The 19,420-nt window shown below is 49.6% G+C and overlaps 1 protein-coding gene across 1 annotated transcript in view; it reads right to left on the minus strand.

The window, feature by feature from the left end:
* LOC129638890 (protein Shroom2-like) overlaps window positions 1–19,420 on the minus strand; it is a 140,582-nt gene that overhangs the window by 59,948 nt on the left and 61,214 nt on the right. Inside the window, exon 2 of the mRNA XM_055563613.1 lies at window positions 8,786–8,937. Coding sequence (XP_055419588.1) covers window positions 8,786–8,937 — 152 coding nt within the window. The remainder of the gene's footprint in view (window positions 1–8,785; window positions 8,938–19,420) is intronic.

Here is a 19,420-nt window from a genome sequence, read left to right on the forward strand (position 1 = left end):
CAGCTCTAGCCCCAGGCTAACCACACACCCCTGGAGCATCCCCTTTGCCAGCCTCTTTAGGAGGCCCTGGCATTGCTGACATGGGCCACGTCTGTCTCCAACCTGGCTCAGCCTTCACAGGACAGCTCGACATGGAGGTCGGCTTTCAGCCCACCCTCCTTCCTTCCGTCAAGAGCTTTCTGGGTCCCTGCCCATCACCCACTCAGCTGCCAGCACCCCCGAGGGCAGGAACCAAGGGGATGACGTTGGCAGCCTGGCTGGAGCACTTCCGACATACGTGAATGAATAAAAAACACGCGTCAGAGCGTCTGTTGAATGGCGGACTGTTCCCCCCACCCACCACCCCTCCGCAAGCAGTGACCTGACAACACGGAGCTGTGGATGGTGACATCATTCTTGATGAAAGGCGATTAAGAGGCCAGTACTTCATGCCCTTATACAGAAAGAGAAAAGAAGTGAAGATAAAAATTCCCAAGCGACCTCAATGGCTGAAAGTGACGCCCGACATCACAGCAGCATTTTAGGCAAATGCCATGGCCGAGGAGCGTCCGCATGGGATAAAAGCTTCAGGGCTGCACTAGACTGGGGCACCCCTTACCTGTCCCCTAGCCAGGACACGCGCATACTTGTCTCGGCCACTCGTGTTCCCCAGATGTATTCACAGGGAAGACCGCACAGACACGGCACACAATGAACACAGGCAGAAGGGGGACAGACCCAAATGACCGGGCTGTCTTTCTGTTAACTTCTGAAAAGGGGGGTGGGGGGCGACTGTCTCACCCAGCACCGTTGTTGTTGCTGTTGTTTACTGGATTAGTTGTGTCCCGCTCTTTTGCCACCCCAGGGGCTGTAGCCCGCCAGGCTCCTCTGTCCATGGGAATTCTCCACGCAAGAATACTGGAGTGGACTGCATTTCCATCTCCAGGGGATCTTCCCAATCCATAGGGATGGACCCCTGGATTGGCAGGCGGATTCTTTACCCACTGAGCCACCAGTGAAGCCCAACCCAGCACCAGCAACACTAAAAATGCTTTGTCCAAACCACAAATCATAGCGCATATCCCCAGTTGTTGAACACACGGTTTCATTCAACTCGATGTTTTTTATAAAGGTACCAACACAACTTTCTTGGCTACATTTCAACCCTACAATGGATATTTTGGTCAAGATACCACAGACACTCAAAGGTGCAACCATTAACATAACTAAATATAAGTAAAAAAAGGTGCAACCATTAACATAACTAACTATAAATATAAATTAACATAACTAAATATAAGCAACAGAGTTGGTGAGTTTTAAGAGTGTACAAACAAAAATATGTGCAACATTCTCTGCATGCCTTAATATATTAGAAACCATCACCTTTTCCACACCACATTTCATCAACATCACTTGCATGTTACCACTCTCTTCTTGGCTCAGAGTAGGAAACATCTCACATAATTCACCTGATTCACTTGCTTAAGCCATACACTAAATCTACATCTGAAAAGAAGCAACCTTTCCCCAAATAAAGCAGTTCTGTTCCGTGTGAGTCCCCCCCCCCATTTTATTTAATAAAAACAAGTCTGATCTTTGTGGTGTTTTTTTTTTACCCTCCCAAGCAAGACAACATCTGCCCAATATAAACCCGTGGGTCTACTCTAGTTTAACAAGCAAGCAAACATAGTGGCTAATGCCCATAAGCCCCCAAACGCTCACAACAGAAACTTCTCCCCTAAAATGTGAATGATGTCTCTCAGACCACTCTGCAGAAGCATCCTGGGTAAGACAGACACCCCGAACACACCGAGTTTCTGCCCCAGGAAGAGCTCTCCAGGAGGGGAAGGGGAGATGGGGGAAGGGGGAGAAGGGAGGGGAGAAGGGAGAGGGGAGGGGAGGGGAGGGGAGAGGGAGAGGGAGAAGGGAGAGGGAGAGGGGAGGGGAGAGGGGAGATGAGAAGGGGAGAGGGGAGATGGGAAGGGGAGAAGGGAGGGGGGAGGGGAGAGGGAGTAGAGGGAGAGGGGGAGAAGCAAGAGGAGAGGGAGAATAAGGGAGAGGAGAAGGGAGGGGAGGGAAGAAGGGGGGAGATGGGGGAGGGGGAGGGGGAGAAGGGGGGAGAAGAGAGAAGGGGGGAGATGGGGAAGGGGGAGAAGCGGGAGAGGGAGGGAAGCACCTCCAGTAAGATACACATCCCCCTGAACACAGAGTTTCTGTTCCAGGAAGAGCTCTGGAGGAGGGGAGGGGGGCTGGGAAGAAGGGGGGAGGGGGAGAAGGGGGAGGGGAGAAAGGGGAGGAGAAGGGAGAGAGGGGAAGCGGGTGGGGGAGAAGGGAGGTGGGGGGGTGAGGGATGGGGAGGGGGAGACACAACCTGCCCAGTCCTAGCCACCCCTCTCCTCTTGCAGCTTCAGGAGCATCTCCGCTCATCACTGCTGGGGCCACGCACAGAGCAGCCTGCTCAGGACAGCTGGGAGGAGCCAGAGGCAGATGGCAGGCCAGACTCGACGCTGGCTCAGTGCAGAGCTCACTGCACCTCAGAGCTGTGGAGAAACCCACACATGTGGCAGGAAACCTGCTCCGAGCAGGCGTGCGTGCTGTCACTGGAGCGGACACCTGCCTTCTTTAAATGTGTCACTATGCCAGAGCGTCTGGCTAACCCTCACCACCTCCTGCAGCAAAAGCCTGCATCCCTGGGTGGTAATCTGCTCCTGAATGTGAGCTTAGCCTGGAATCAGAGTCACAGAAGGCTTTAAGGCGTCCGGCAAAGACGCAGAAAGGAACAAAGAATCTGCCTTATGGACAGTGTGGTCCTGGCAAAACGGCTCACGGCAGCGGGCGGACCACTCGAGAGTGAGATGAACAATGAAGCGGCAGGAGAGGCTCACTGTAAACAAGATTCATATTCACCAGATAAATGTGGCAGAAGGACCAAAAGAGCCATTCCAAGTGTCACAGTATAGCTTATAGCATGATACTTAGAAGAAATTTTCCATACGGTGATTGAAATTCCATGCACTCCTAAAAGGGAGCTGAACGTATGGTCATTTGCCCAGAGCGGAGGACTGTGGATGAGGTTCGGGCACTATGCACGCAGAGGTTTTTAATGCAGGTTTGACAGCACCCAGCAGACACAGCCTGAACCCAGCACTGGTAAGAACTCCCCATTCCTCAGCGTGTCTCCAACAGCGTCCCCAACAGCGAGGGGCTTCCGGACACCCCCGTTAATCTGGAAAACGCCACAAGTGACCCAGTTTGGGGTCTTAACCTTTTCCAAGCGCATTTGCTTAAGCCAGTGGCGTGACCGTGGTAGCTGCCCAGCAAAACAACTGGCGGCCCTCAGGGAAATACAGGCAGCCCTCAAGGAAATACCACTGCCCATATCCCTCCCACACCTGCCCATCAGGATCTCGGGGGCGGGGAAGACAGGTGTATGTTCCCACATCCTGAACTTCCCTGTGTGCAGCAGTTCCTTGGCTAAGAAAGAGGGAACAACAAAGCGCCCAGGAGGTAGGCCAGCGGCTCCCCCTGCTCCCCGAGTCCTCTGACTCCAGGCAGATGCCAGGATGAGCCTGGGTGTGTCAGAGGAGGATGTATGTGCACCCATGGGGCTCCTGTGACCCTTCTTTGTTCCCTGACAACACGACCCTGGGAGGGAGGCAGTGCCGGCTCTCATCTGTCCGGGAAAGAAGCTTGGCTGCACACAGACAATGATCGGGGTTCCTGTCCCCCAAGGCACTGCCCTCTGGGCTCCGGCTTCTAAATGATGACAAGATATGTGGGGCCCGAGAAACCAGATGTCTCCACTTTGTGACTCTCGGCAAGGACGAGAAAGACAAACACAGCCAGCAGACGTCACCAGCGGGAGGGAAGTATGTCAACCACAATTCCCACTTTGGGACTGCCCTGGTGGTCCAGTGGTGAAGGATCATCCGCCTGCCAATGCAGGGGACATGCGTTCGATCCCTGGTCTGGGAAGATCCCCCAGGCCTAGGAGCAACCAAGCCCACGTGTGACCACTACTGAGCCCATGCTCCGAAACAACAGAAGCCACTGCAATGAGAAAGCCCACGCACGGCAAATAGAGTAGACCACCGCCCCCCCCAGCTCCCCACAACTAGAGACGAGCCTGTGCAACAACGAAGACCTAGCATAGACCCCTCCCCTGAAAAGAAAACAAAAAAACAAAAAGACCAAACCAACCAACCAGAAAAAAACTGCCCACATTGTTCACAAAGCCTGTTTCACCTTGAGGTGCATACATGCCTTTCCGCAGATCCTCCCAGAACAACCCAAGCTGCACTGGCCACTCGCACCATCAGGACCCTAAGCTGTCTTCAGTCTTTATCAGAAAAGCCACCTTTTTCTTAAGGTGCCTGGGGTGGTTAGGTACTTAAGGGTTAAGGAAGCGCCTCTGCCATCTGGTCAACCTCCAACATTGGATTACTTGTGTGTTGGTGGCTCAATGAATTCACTGTAGAGTGCCTTTATAATCACTTAAAAAACCAGTATGTGATCTTTTGTGGAGTTCTACATGGAATCTGGGTCTCCTGCATTGCAGGCGGTCTCTTTACCTGACTTAGGCACCAGGGAAGCCCCAGGCATAAAACACTAGAAAACTGCTCTTCTCAGATATACAAGTCAGAATAGTGATTGCCTAGGGATGGAGACAGATGAGAATGGGGAGATTAGACAGAGAAGGATACGGGCTTCCCAGGCGGTGCAGTGGTAAAGAATCTACCTGTCAATGCAGGAGACAGGACACTCGGGTTTAGTCTCTAGGTCGGGAAGATCCCCTGGAGAAAGGAAGAGCAACCCACTGCGGTATTCTCGCCTACGGACCCCCATGGACAGAGGAGCCTGGCAGGCTGCAGTCCACGGGGTGCAAAGAGTCAGACATGACTGAGTGGCCAAGCAGAGAAGGATATGTTATTGATTTAAGAACTCAATTTTAAAAGCACTCACAGGACTTCCTGGGTATACCTAGTGGCTAAGACTCCATGCTCCCAATGCAGGGGGCCCAGGTTCAATTCCTGGTCCTAGATCCCACATGCCGAGACTAACCTGGCACAGCCAAACAAACAAATAATAATTTAATTAAAAAATATAACTTAGTATAGAGTTTTAAAAGTCCTTACTATGTGCATCATCTCACACGCTAGTAAAGTAATGCTCAAAATTCTCCAAGCCAGGCTTCAGCAATATGTGAAGCATGTACTTCCAGATGTTCAAGCTGGTTTTGGAAAAAGCAGAGGAACCAGAGATCAAATTGCCAACATCCACTGGATCATGGAAAAAGCAAGAGAGTTCCAGAAAAACATCTATTTCTGCTTTATTGACTATGCCAAAGCCTTTGACTGTGTGGATCACAATAAACTGTGGACAATTCTGAAAGAGATGGGAATACCAGACCACCTGACCTGCCTCTTGAAAAACCTATATGCAAGTCAGGAAGCAACAGTTAGAACTGGACATGGAACAACAGACTGGTTCCAAATAGGAAAAGGAGTACGTCCAGGCTGTATATTGTCGCCCTGCTTATTTAACTTATATGCAGACTACATCATGAGAAACGCTGGGCTGGAAGAAGCACAAGCTGGAATCAGGATTGCCGGGAGAAATATCAATAACCTCAGATTGCAGATGACACCACCCTTATGGCAAAATATGGAACTAAATAGCCTCTTGATGAAAGTGAAAGAGGAGAGTGAAAAGTTGGCTTAAAGCTCAACATTCAGAAAACTAAGATCATGGTATCTGGTCCCATCACTTCATGGGAAACAGATGGGGAAACAGTGGAAATACAGGTTCAGTCCCTGGGTTGGAAAGATCCCCTGGAGGAGGAAATGGCAACCCACTCCAGTATTCTTGCCTGGAGAATCCCATGGATAGACGAGCCTGGTGGGCTACAGTCCACGGGGTCGCAAAGAGTCGGACACGACTGAGTGATAAAGCATGCACACAGGGAGGTATTCTTTTGCCTATTGGAAAACTCAGGTATTTTTTTGGGCTCCAAAATCACTGCAGATGGTGACTGCAGCCATTAAATTAAAAGACGCTTACTCCTTGGAAGGAAAGTTATGACCACCTAGATAGCATATTCAAAAGCAGAGACATTACTTTGCCAACAAATGTCCGTCTAGTCAAGGCTATGGTTTTTCCAGTGGTCATGTACGGATGTGAGAATTGGACTGTGAAGAAAGCTGAGCGTCGAAGAATTGATGCTTTTGAACTGTGGTGTCGGAGAAGACTCTTGAGAGTCCCTTGGACTGCAAGGAGGTTTAATCAGTCCATCCTAAAGGAGATCAGTCCTAGGTGTTCATTGGAAGGACTGATGCTAAAGCTGAAACTCTCACATGAGGAATGGACCACGATGACTTACACACAAGCGGACTTGGGTGCAAAGGCGTCACAGCACAGCAGTGTCTGCTGCATGAATACTCCGGAAGCACCATAAACGTCCACGCAAAAAGGATCTGTTACCCACACAGTGGACCATCCAGACCTCGGAGCATCGTGGGGTCGTTAGGACAAGTCATGAGTCAGACCTCAGGGCGCTCAACAAACTCCACTTTCATGTGTAAACGTTTACACAAGCACCTGTTTCTAAAAGGAAACCTAAGAGAGTAGTACTGACACGGCCGCTCTTCAGAGAGGCAAAACGAGGGGATGGAGTTGGGGTGAGAAAAAGGTTGATGGATTCCATGCAATTCCCTTTTGAAAGTGAATATTGGGACTTGCCTGGTGGTCCAGTGGCTAAGAAACTGCGCTCTGAATGCAGGGCGCCAGGGGTTCCAGCCCGGGTCAGGGAACTAGATCCCAGGTGCCACAACTAAGACCCGGCACACCCAAATAAATAAAAGTAAATACTTAACAACAACATGAAAAGTGAAATGGTTTCCCACATCCACGTGTCACTCTCAGGACTGATAAATGCAGAATAAAAAAATCACACTTGGAGAAAACTGTAGCTGGTATTCCAGCAGCCACCCCTAAAGAGTGCTTGTTTTGACCACTGCGCAGTGAGCAAACCCTTTGAGGGCACTGCGTAGAACCCTTTGGGGTCACCGCAGCTGACCGCTCCCGGGGGACCAAATGTGCTGCTGACCCCGGGAACACACCACACCGAACCCCAAAAGCTTCTCTTTATAAGTGCAGAGGTCGATGAGGTGACCCCAAAGAAACGCTACACCACGGCAGCATCTCTCTCGTCCCCTCCACCCCGAAGGGCTCAGAGACAGCCACACCGGGACACTCGTTTTCTGATTTACCAGGACAATCGCCTATTCCATGGAGCAATGAGGCTGCTCCGTTAATGCGGCAAAGAAAACTTTCTCCTTCTTCACTTTCTGAACCTCCTCCGTGGATGCTATTTTGGTTCCCCCAAAAAAATCCTTTGGGATATGTCTTCAAGTCTGTACTAAAAACTGAAGTGCGAGGGGAGGTCAATTTACTTTTTAAAATTTACAGCCAATCTTGGAAAAGACTGGACTAATTCTGTTTAAAAAAGGCAGGTCAACACTGTACTGTGAATGAGCCAACTGTGAAATACCAAGTGGAGGATTATTTCTCTATATAAAAGCAGTCACGGGAATTTCTTGGCTGTGCAGTGGTTAAGACCCTGGTGCCATCACTTTGGGGCCCTGAGTCTGATCTCTGGTCAGGGAACTAAGATCTTGCAAGAATTCCATGGAATGCTCTAGGCAAGAATACTGGAGTGGGTAGCCGTTCCATTCTCCAGGGGCTCTTCCCAACCCAGGGATCAAACCCAGGTCTCCCACATTGCAGGCGGATTCTTTCCCAGCTGAGCCACCAGGGAAGTCCAAGAATACTGGAGTAGGTAGCCTATCCCTTCTCCAGGGGATCTTTCCAACCCAGGAATCGAACCGTGGTCTGCTGCACTTCAGGCAGATTCTTTACCAGCTAAGCCACCAGGGAAGCCAGCAAGCTTTGGAGCCAGTGTGGCCCAAAACAATCATCAATACCTCTGAGCTGCCCAGCTGTACTGTTCTAGTTCCTGCGTGTAAAAGCATCAGGTCCCCAATTTCACTAACCCCCTCAAATTATCCCAACTCCTATTCACAATTTGCTTTCTAAGCAAGTACGCTTGCCCGCCCCAGAGCTCAGCACAGTGCTAGAAACACCTGGATGTCCGTGTACATCACTCCACGTTAGCATGAGACCCGAAAATCCGGTAGCCTGCCACCTTGTGTTAAAACTGGGCCATGACACTTTGCTTCATTTAGAGAATCAGCTATTGCCAGGGATAAGATTTAAGGAATCAAAATCACTTCATAAGTCAAAAATTAACACTCAGAAGTAATTAAAAAAGGAATCTTGTAAGAACTGACCGTTACCAGGAACTCTACTCAATACTCTGTGACAAGCACAGGAAAAGAATCTAAAAAAGAGTGTGTGTGTTTGTGTATATGTATATGTATGTATAACTGATTCAACTTGCTGTCTTTTCCAAAGAGTCGTCCATTTGCATCAGGTGGCCAAAGTATCGGAGCTTTAGCTAAGTTAACTATACTCCAACATAAAACTAAATTTAAAAAAAAGAAGAAGAAAAGGAAATCTTTCAAATTTGTGAAGTTGGATTCATCCTTGGCCAAGAGCGGAATCACTCATGTACTTCCTAAGTGTACACGCTCACACATGTTTACACACACACACACACACACACACACACACACACACGTCCACATCAGGACTGTCACAGTTGACACAGGGCAGCCAACAGACTCCACGCTTTGCTGGCCTGCTCATCTCTGTCCGTAAACAAGGCTTGACACCCAGGTCTTACCTTTTCACCACCAGCTTCAGGGTCTTATGCGACCCCTTCACCAAGCAGATGGCCTCCTGTCTAAACCCGGACAGACCGACATCATTGATGCCCACGATCTCGTCTCCGGCCAGCAGTTTGTCCACGGCCGCAGCTTTGCTGCCTTCTTCAACCTGCAATGCAGAAAGAGGGTCCATGAGCTCCCCCCACCGAATGAGCAAACCAGTCCCCAGGACGCAGACAGGAGGACGTGTCGGTGACAGCTCTGTGACACCTACCTGTTCTCAGACTGGCTTCAGAACGACCCAGGAGTAAAGGGATCCAGCTTGGGCCCCGATTCCCTGTGGGAGACCAGGGATGCACCCTTCTCCTGGTCTGTACCCCTCATCCAGTCTACATCTGCAAGGCCTACCTTTTACGGAAGGGGCAGCAGAGTACACACACACTCAAAAACACACCAGAAACAGGGGATCCAGACGGACCCCTTTGCTCTCCGGATCTCCTTCCTCCAAAAAAAAAAGATGGGTGTTTTAAAATTATTGACAAGTTATGTCTCACCCATCAATCCTGCACGTAGAGCTTCCCTGGGGGTCCCGTGGTTAAAGAATCTGCCTGCCAAAGCAGGAGACACAGGTTAGAGCCCTGGTCAGGGAAGAGTCCATGTCCCACAGCGGCAGAAAGCTTGTGCACGACAACTGCTGAGCCTGGGCTCCAGAGCCCAGGGGGCTACAACTACTGAAGCCCGTGCGCCCAAGAGCCCGTGTTCTGCAACAAGAGAAGCCATCACAATGAGACGTCCACAGGCTGCAAGTGGACAGGGGCGCCTGCTCGCCACAACTGGAGAAAGCCCACGTGCACCAACAAAAGACCCACCAGAGCCAAAAAAAATAGTTTTTTTTTAAAGTCCTGCACCTAGGACTTTTTCTGTAACAGGTTTCTTTCACTGTTTTGTTTTTTTTTTTATTTCTGTAACAGCTCTATTTAGCTATAAGTCAAATACACGCCAATCCACCCATGTACACACAAATGAATGGACTGTTAGTTGTATTCAGACTCATCCAACCATCACCACCCACCCAGCTGAGAACAGGCTTCCTAAGCCAGAAGAAACCTCGTGCCTGTCAGCAGTCACTCTCCAGCCCTCCCCGGAAACCGTGTACGTGTACGTGTACACGTGCGTATTGTGGACACTTGATATACACAGTCATACAACAGGTGGGCTTTTGTGTCTGGCTTCTTTCACTCATGATGTGTTTTCCAGCTGCGTCAGTGTTGACCTCTGTTGGAACTCCGTTCCTTTTTAGGGCTGAGTGATACTCCATCGTACCAATCAACCACATTCAATTTATCTGTTCATCAGGGCTGGATATATTTACTTTGTTTCTACTTACTGGGCTATTCAGTCAGTTCAGCTCAGTAGCTCAGTTGTGTCCAACTCTTTGCCACCCCACAGACTACAGAACTTCAGGCCTCCCTGTCCATCACCCACTCCCGGAATTAACTCAAACTCATGTCCATTGAGTTGGTGATGCCATCCAACCATCTCACCCTCTGTCATCCCCTTCTCCTCCTGCCTTCAATCTTGCCCAGCATCAGGGTCTTTTCCAATGACTCAGCTCTTCGCATGAGGTGGCCAAAGTACTGGAGTTTCAGCTTTAGCATCATTCCTTCCAAAGAACACCCAGGACTGATCTCCTTTAGAATGGACTGGTTGGATCTCCTTGCAGTCCAAGAGACTCTCAAGAGTCTCCTCCAACACCACAGGTCAAAAGCATCAATTCTTCAGCACTCAGCTTTTTTTAGAGTCCAACTGTCACATCCATACATTTGGCTGTCAGCCCCCCTTAACACTTGTATACACATGTTTGTGTGTGAATATGCATCCTCACTTCCCTTGGGTGTACAACTAGGAGTAGAATGTCGGGGTCATATGGTAACTAGCATAAACATTTTGAGGACCTGCTAGACTGCTTTTTTTTTTTTTTTAATTTATTTATCTATTTCGCTGTGCTGGGTCTTAGTTCCAACACATGCCATCTTCCGTCTTCATTGTGGCATGGGGTCTTAGCTGTTCCTGACCATGGGATCAAACCCATGTATGTAAAACACTCCCTACTCAGAGTTACACACAGTATGTACACAAGTGGACTGACCTACTCCTTAAAAAGATTTTACGACTTTTATCCTGAGAATTTTCAATCTGTAAATCCTTAACCCAGCTTTTCTTATATAGTAATAATCCAACTAAGCATCGAGTAAGCCATCAATTAACCAACCTACTTTCTGTACCAGTGCCCTGCAAACTGTGTGCCGTGCTTATTCTCTCTGTCGTCTCCAGCTCTTTGCTACTCCATGGACTGCAACCAGCCAGGCTACCCTGTCCATGGGATTCTCCAGGCCAGAATACTGGAGTGGGCTGCCATGCCCTCCTCCAGGGGATCTTCCCAACCCAGGGATCGAACCCAGGTCTCCTGCACTGCAGGCAGATTCTTTACAGTCTGAGCCACTAGGGAAGCCCAAGAATACTGGAGTGGGTAGCCTGTCCCTTCTCCAGCGGATCTTCCCGACCCAGGAATCGAACCGGGGTCTCCTGCAGTACAGGCAGATTCTTTACCAGCTGAGCTACCAGGGAAGCCCTATGACCCATGAATCAAACCCAGTCAGCTAGGACTTCCCTGGTGGTCCAGTGGTTAAGACTCCGTGCTCCCAATGCAGGAGGCCCGGGTCCCATCCCTGGCCAGGGAAGATCCCACATGCTAGGTGGCGTGCCCTCCCCTCACCCTCCCTGCAAAAAATCCAGCCAGCTGTCTTTTTTTTGTTTGGGGTAAATAAAATTTTACTGGAATACAACCACACCCATTTGTTTATACACTGCTACAGGAGAGAATGGAATAGTTTGGGGCCCATAAAGCCAAAAATATTTACTACTTGGCTTGTTACTTAAAAAAAAAAAAAGCTGCCAACCCCTGTTCTACACCAAAAAGCCATTCTTTTTACAAACTGCTAGGAAAACTAGTGAAAAAGATGACTGTTTATGTGCATACCAGGGTACAATTTTGGAAGTTCACTGTGCTCCCACTATATGCCAGGGCTGACCTGAAAATCAGTTCCAAACCTCACCAGGCACTAAAGCAAGGAAACGTTCCTCCTCTGGGGGTTGCAGAGCTGGAAATGAAGCCACTGACAGGCTCAAGGATGAAACCACACGGTACTTGGACCCGTCTCTCCGCCTGCACCCGAGGACAACTCAACCCCTCCTTAGGGTAACAGAGTAATTATTTATTGCAAGTTGACCATAAACAGAACATAATGAACAAAATGACCACTCCAAACAGAACTATGAAGCAATTCGTTTGGCTAACAACTGGTTTCCAAGTCTAGACGATTTTTAATCCCAACGTAATGACAGATCCCATCGTTAATAAGCTTCCACTCGGCCAAGATTACACACTCAGCCAGAAACAGCCAAGGTGAAGGATATGTGGTGGAGAGTTTAGGTTTCGACATGCCCCAGCTGGGGGTGCCCAAGGGCTATGTCCAATCGGAGGGTTGGTGGGCAGTTAGCTGGGGTGGGCGGGAGGTGGGAGTTCCCGGAGGAAAAGATGGAGTCAACAGCAGAGGAAGGAACTTAAAAGACTGGAGAGGCGGGGATGGAGGCTGCCCACACAGAAAACAGATCCATGAACAGCGGAGGACAGAATCCTTGGGCTGCCTGGCAGAGAAGGATGAAGGAGCAGGAGACGGAGGAGAAAGAAGGGATGGGTGTCCCCAAGGAGACAACAACCAGACACGCGTAGAGCTGGTGAATCTGAGCATCACAAGAAAGCCTTTAGGTGAAACCATGATACTGAAGGAACCTGCAGGGTCTCAGAACAGGTTCTGAAGGTAGCCCTTCCTACAGAGAACTCATCACCTGTAACGACTCAGCCACGACCTGGTGAGCTTTTCCGCCTCATCCCCACAAACCCTTGCACGTGAGACTCTCTCAAAGCGCTGTCATTAACGTCTGGCTAAGGGACTCGCCTGGAGGTCCAGTGGCTAAGACTCTGAGCTCCCAAATGCAGGGTGCCCAGGGTTCGATCCCTGGTCAGGGAACTAGATTCCATGTGCCACTACTAAAGATTCTGACCACTGCAATGAAGACGGAAGATCTTCAATGAAGATCTGGCTTGGTCAAATAAATTAAAAATTTTTTGAACAAAAGTCTGGCTTCACCCCGAAGCCCAAATCACATCGTGTTGCTTCCCTTCATCTGCAAAGACTTCCCAGCTCCTGCTCCAGCCGCAAAGACCGCATTCCAAGGCAGCCTGTCTGCCTCACCCAAACCACACTCCACCTACACTCCCAGCAAAAAAAAAAACGGCTCCAGGTTTGGGAGACAGAGTAGCCGGGGATCTCTGCCTGCCTCGGCTTCCTCGCCAAGACAAAGCATTTGTCCAACATTTTTCACGCTCATGGCGAAGAGAGTTGCAAACGAGGCAGCTCTGAAGACCTCGGGTCTGTACCCTTGACACCATCAAGCTTCTCCCATGAGGAAGACTTCATTAGGCTTGAACCTGGTGAAGCCCAGACTTGAAGCTGGCCCTAGGGTCCCAGAAATACGGCTCTGCCCATCAGCTGTGTATAGTCTACAGTGCATTACACATGATGAGTCACGCCTCAAATGCATCGTGCATTGCACACACGCAGGCTCCTTTTATTGCCATCCTCTGTTTAACAGTCAAGATAGTGCTGGGCATTGCCAGTAGCAGAGGGCACCGTCTGCAGGAGCCACAAATGGGGCAGTCCTATTCTACAACCACCGGGCAAAGTTCTCGGTGTCCTTTGCTCAGGGGGAAAAAAAAAAAAAAAAAACTCCCTTTACAAAAAGGCAGGCAGGCAAGGACCAAGGAATCCACACCCACCCATGATGCCTGTCCATGTACCCCGGTCAGAAGGAAAGCCCCAAGCTCACTCGCCAGGCTGAATATTCCGGTTTGGATTGTTCACTGGAATTCTGTTTGCCAAACTCCTGTTGAGTTTTTAGGGCTTCGAAGTGTCCAAAAATGAGCAGACTGCCTTGCTATCCTGATGGAAACATTTACTCTGGCAACAGCAAGAGGGAGGGAAAGGGGAAAAAAAAAAAAAAAAAACAGTCCATGGAAGTCTTTTTGAAAGCAAGCTTTCGTATTTCATCCAACGGATGTTGTTACAGATGATCGAAGATACACCCACCAAGGGCGGGGGGGAGGGGGGGACCCCAATTCTCATGGGAGCCAGGACTCACTCAGGAAGGGACCGAGTCAGGGCAGTGGGGGTGAGAGGGGAGGGGCTCGAGGCTGGAGATGAAAGACCTTCACCCCCAGACAGCAACTTGAAAGGGCCAGCAGAGATGGGGGTGGACATTTCACGGGAAGGGCTCAGGACCCGGGCCCATCTGAAGAATGTCAGCCTGGAAAGCATGGCGCCCTGGCAAGGGGAGCCTCTGAAGATAAGGCCAGAAAGAGGAAGATGAGGAATTTGACCTTGAATTTCAGAAGCCGGAAGGATACCCTGGAGGCAGTGGTGGGGCGGGGTGGGGGAGGGGGTCCCAGAAGGCCCGGCAAGGGAAGCAGGGGAGTGACCCTGTATCATGCGAGCAAATGCGTCTAGCAGCTTCATCCTCTAGGTAGAGAGGAAAAAGCATCTCTCCTGCCCAGAACACATCACAGATCAGCAGCCACACATGCTCAAACCAAGACAGGGCAGGGAACACGAACGTAAGCAAGGACTCTGGCAGCTGGGAAGGCAGGTCAAGGGACATATTCATTGATGGACATCAAGGGCCGCTGCAGGAAAGGGGTGTGCAGTAGAGCTCAGATATGGAGCTTTGATGGCCTGGGAAAATCGCAACCACCGGAGATCAGAATGGAAGGGGGAGGAACGTTTAGGTCTGAGATCGGATTTCAAAGGCCATGAATCACAGCCGTGACTTATCAGCTATGACTCGAAAGCCATCCAGGGGAGAGCATAAGACAGCATTGGCTTCTACGAGCCAGGACAATCACTGGTGTCACCTCCCCGGTCACCCTCCCAAGCTCCCTTGTCTCCAAAGACAGAGCTGAGTCATCCAGGAAGAGGGTCCAATTGCGAAGCAATCAGAGAGCTCATCTTTGGTAACAGAGAAGCCCGTGGTGGGGCGGGGGGGGTCAAAAACCTCCACTGAAATGTATCCAGACTTGCACATACACTCATCACTGGTCTCTGTCTCCTTGGACAATCTCGGGGAGTATCTTATCAGCAATCTGTGGAATTCAAGCTTCCCAGGAACTCTCAGTTCAGTTCCCCATTCTTCGCACTCCCATGGACTGCAGCATGCCAGGCTTCCCTGTCCATCACCAGCTCCTGGAGCTTGCTCAAACTCATGTCCACTGAGTGGGTGATGCCATCCAGCCATCTCATCCTCTATTGTCCCCTTCTCCTCTTGCCCCCAATCCCTCCCAGCATCAGAGTCTTTTCCAATGAGTCAACTCTTCGCATGAGGTGGCCAAAGGACTGGAGTTTCAGCTTGAGCATCATTCCTTCCAAAGAAATCCCAGGGCTGATCTCCTTCAGAATGGACTGGTTGGATCTCCTTGCAGTCCAAGGGACTCTCAAGAGTCTTCTCCAACACCACAGTTCAAAAGCATCAATTCTTCGACGCTCAGCTTTCTTTATAGTCGAACTCTCACATCCATACAGGACTACTGGAAAAACCATAACTTTGACTAGACAGGCCTTTGTTGGCAAAGTAATTGACTTTGTTGGCAAAGTAGTTGAGTGAAGAATCCCATGGACAGAAGAGCCTAGCGGGCTATGGTCCACAGGGTCGCACAGAGTTGGACACAACTGAAGCGACTTAGCACAGCACACATGTCCTGAGCGTCAGCTGACTATTTCATGGGGGGTAATTATTTAACACAAAACATACTTGATGGCAATCTGGTGTCACAACTGTGCACAAAATATGTCTTGAACATTTAAAATGACCTCGACTCCCAGATGTTTTAGTAGAATCACTTCCCAAAGAAAAGCACTCCTTGATCTTGGCTCTTTCTTGTTCCACATCATGACACTCCAATCTCCCATAATGTGCCATGAACATGCCACAAAATAGTGCAAATCGAGCATGCAGTGCTTACGATATTAAATGATGAGTTAATGGGACCTATATGATGGCACAGCCTATCAGTATTTGGCATCCTCTTAAGGAAAAGTAGCTTCTGCATTTTAGGCTAGAAAGTCACTGGAATATCTGTTTAGAAAGGAAAGTGAAGTCGCTCAGTTGTTTCCAACTCTTGGCGACCTCATGGGCTGTAGCCCACCAGGCTCCTCAGTCCATGGAATTTTCCAGGCAAGAGTACTGGAGTGTCTCCATTTCCTTCTCCAGGGGATCTTCCCAAACCAGGGATTGAACCCGGGTCTCCCGCATTGCAGGCAGACGCTTTACCATCTGAGCCACCAGGGAAACACCAGGGAAGTTTAGAAAAGAAACTATGTAGTTTTTTAGATGTTCAGTACATACATTAAGAAGGGTGTACACTGTTTACAAAAGCCAGGACATGGAAACAACCTAGATGTCCATCAGCATACGAATGGATAAGAAATCTGTGGCACATATACACAATGGAGTATTACTCAGCTATTAAAAAGAATGCATTTAAATCAGTTCTAATGAGGTGGATGAAACTGGAGCCTATTCTACAGATTGAAATAAAGTCAGAAAGAAAACCACCAATTCAGTATACTAATGCATATACATGGAATTTAGAAAGATGGTAACAATGACCCTATTTGCGAGACAGCAAAAGAGACACAGATGTAAAGAACAGACCTTTGGACTCTGTGGGAGAAGGTGAGGGTGGGATGATTTGAGAGAATAACATTGAAACATGTATATTACCATATGTGAAACAGATAGCCAGTCCATGTTTGATGCATGAGACAGGGTGCTCAGGGCTGGTGCACTGGGATGACCCAGAAGGATGGGATAGGGAGGGAGGCGGGAGGGGGGTTAGGACGGGGGACACATGTACACCCACGGCTGATTCATGTCAATGTATGGCAAAAACCACTACAATATTGTAAAGTAATTAGGCTCCAATTAAAATAAATTAATTTTAAAAAAAAAGAAGGGTGTACACACTGAACTGTGTACAAATTCTCAAAACAACCAATAAAACTTTAGAGAGGAAAATTACTTTCCTCGTGCTTGACAAAATGTTATCTCGAAAAACAAGAAAAGTGGTAACCAACTCCACATGCAAAGAAAAAAGCCTAAGAAGAAACCCCAAAACCCACCTCATACATTTCAGATTCAGATGAACAAGTCTGTATTTAGTCCCGAACATAAGAGTGCACCCTGAAGATTCTAACACACTCCCTGCACTCATTGCCAAGGTGAGGGCTGCATCACACGGGGCCCCAAGACCAAGAAAGGTAGACGTGGCCCAGAGAAGCAGACAGACCCAGGCTGATGGACAGAGAAGGCCAAGAAGAAGTCTGAAAGACCTGGAGGCATCAGAGGCTGCAGTTAGCAACCAGAAGTCCACAGAGAAACAGGAAAGACGCTGACTGCTCAAGAAGACCTTTTAAGAAACATAATTTTTTTTTTTGGGTGGGGGGGTCTTCCCTGGTGGTCTAATAGATAGGAATTGCTTGCCAGTGGAGGGGAGACAGGTTCAATCCCTGGTCTGGGAAAATCCCACACGTTGTAGAGTAACTAGTCCCATGGGCCACAACTATTGAGCCTGTGGTCTAGAGCCTGGGAGCCACATCCACTGAGCCCACGTGCTGCAAGTATGGAAGCCTCAGCGCCCTAGAGCCCACGCTCTGGAACACGAGAAGCCACCACAGTGAGAAGCCCGTGCACGACAAATGGAAAGCGACAATGTTAGCTGCTCAGTCGTCTCCGACTCTTTGTGATCCTGTGGATTCTAGCCCGCCAGGCTCTTCTGTCCATGGGATTATCCAGGCAAGAATACTGGAGTGGGATGCCATGCCCTCCTCCAGGGGATCTTCCCCACCCAGGGATGGAACTTGGGTATCCGTAATTGCAGGCAGATTCTTTACCATTTGAGCCACCAGGGAAGCCCACCTCAACTACTGAGTAGCCCTTACCTGCCGCAACTAGAGAAAGCCCTTGTGCAACAAGGAAGACCCAGCACAGCCAAAAACAAATACATTAATTGTTGTTCAGTCGCTCACTCCTGTCCAACTCTTTGCGACCTCATGGACTGCAGCACGCCAGGCTTCCCTGTCCTTCACCATCTCCCGGTGTTTGCTCAAACTCATATCCATTAAGTCGGTGATGCCATCCAACCATCTCATCCTCTGTCGTCCCCTTCTCCTCCTGCCCTCAATCTTTCCCAGCATCAGGGTCTTTTCTAATGAGTCAGCTCTTCCCGTCAGGTGGCCAAAGTATTAAGAGAGCTTCAGCTTCAGCATCAGTCCTTCCAATGAATATTCAGGACTGATCTCCTTTAGGATGGACTTGTTGGAGCTCCTTGCAGTCCAAGGGACTCTTAAGAGTCTTCTTCAATAGCACAGTTCAAAAGCATCAAATACATAAATAAAACAGTGCAATTTTTAAAAAAGAAACGCAAAGGGAAGGAAATTTGCATCGGGGGTCAGTGGTAGCAATTCAGAACCCAAGCCAGACTTGACAGGGAACCCCAATAGGACTGTTCAACTCTGAGCCCAGAGCCCACAGCCTCCTCAGGGGAAGACAAAGCCCAAGGTACATGCCTCCTCTCCAGGAGGGGTGAACGTCCAGGGCCTCAGGGCTCTGCGGAGTCCTGACCCTCAGGGACAGCACAGCACTTCGGAGAACACAGGCCAACCCGTGGAGGGGACACTGTCTGCAGGGCAACATTCAGCGGGCATTTTCGGAACACCCCTGCCTGGCGAGGGGAAGTCACAATCCAGGAAAAAGGTACGCAGAGGACACCCATTTCAGTGCCATGCCAGTTAGCAATGTAGTGCGTCTTAAGTGCAAATCACCAGTCACCAGCTGAGTGGTGATACTGGGGCTGGACATGGGGACCTTTGGCTGGGGTGGGGGTGGGGGGGACAGGCTGTGCCTCAGGAAGTGTCGTCAGCAGAGGGCACCAGAGGGACATTGGGGGACAGGGCTTCCCTCTGAAGTCAGCCCTGCTCCCGAGACAAGGCAGTGTCTTCACTCTTTTCAAACCAATGGACTGCAACACGCCAGGCTTCCCTGTCCTTCACCATCTCCCAGAGCTTGCTCAAACTCATGTCCATTGACTCGGTGATGCCATCCAATCATCTTATCCTCTTTTGTCCCCTTCTCCTCCCACCTTCAATCTTTCCCAGTATCTGGGTCTTTTCCAAGGAGTCAGTTCCTCGCATCAGGTGGCCAGGGTATTGGAGTTTCAGCTTCAGCATCAGTCTTTCCAAAGAATATTCAGGATTCACGTCATTTAGGATGGACTGGCTGGATCTCCTTGCAGTTCTGTGGCTCAGTCGTGTCTTGCCTCTTTTCAAACCAATGGACTGCAGTGCGCCAGGCCTCCCTATCCACCGCCAGCTCCCAGAGCTTGCTCAAACTCGGCGTCCGCCGTGTCGGTGATGCCATCCAACCATCTTCATCCTCTGTCGTCCCCTTCCCCATCCCGCCTTCAATCTTTCCCAGCATCA

Source organism: Bubalus kerabau, chromosome X (genome assembly GCF_029407905.1).
Source record: "Bubalus kerabau isolate K-KA32 ecotype Philippines breed swamp buffalo chromosome X, PCC_UOA_SB_1v2, whole genome shotgun sequence".
Classification (NCBI taxonomy): domain Eukaryota; kingdom Metazoa; phylum Chordata; class Mammalia; order Artiodactyla; family Bovidae; genus Bubalus; species Bubalus kerabau.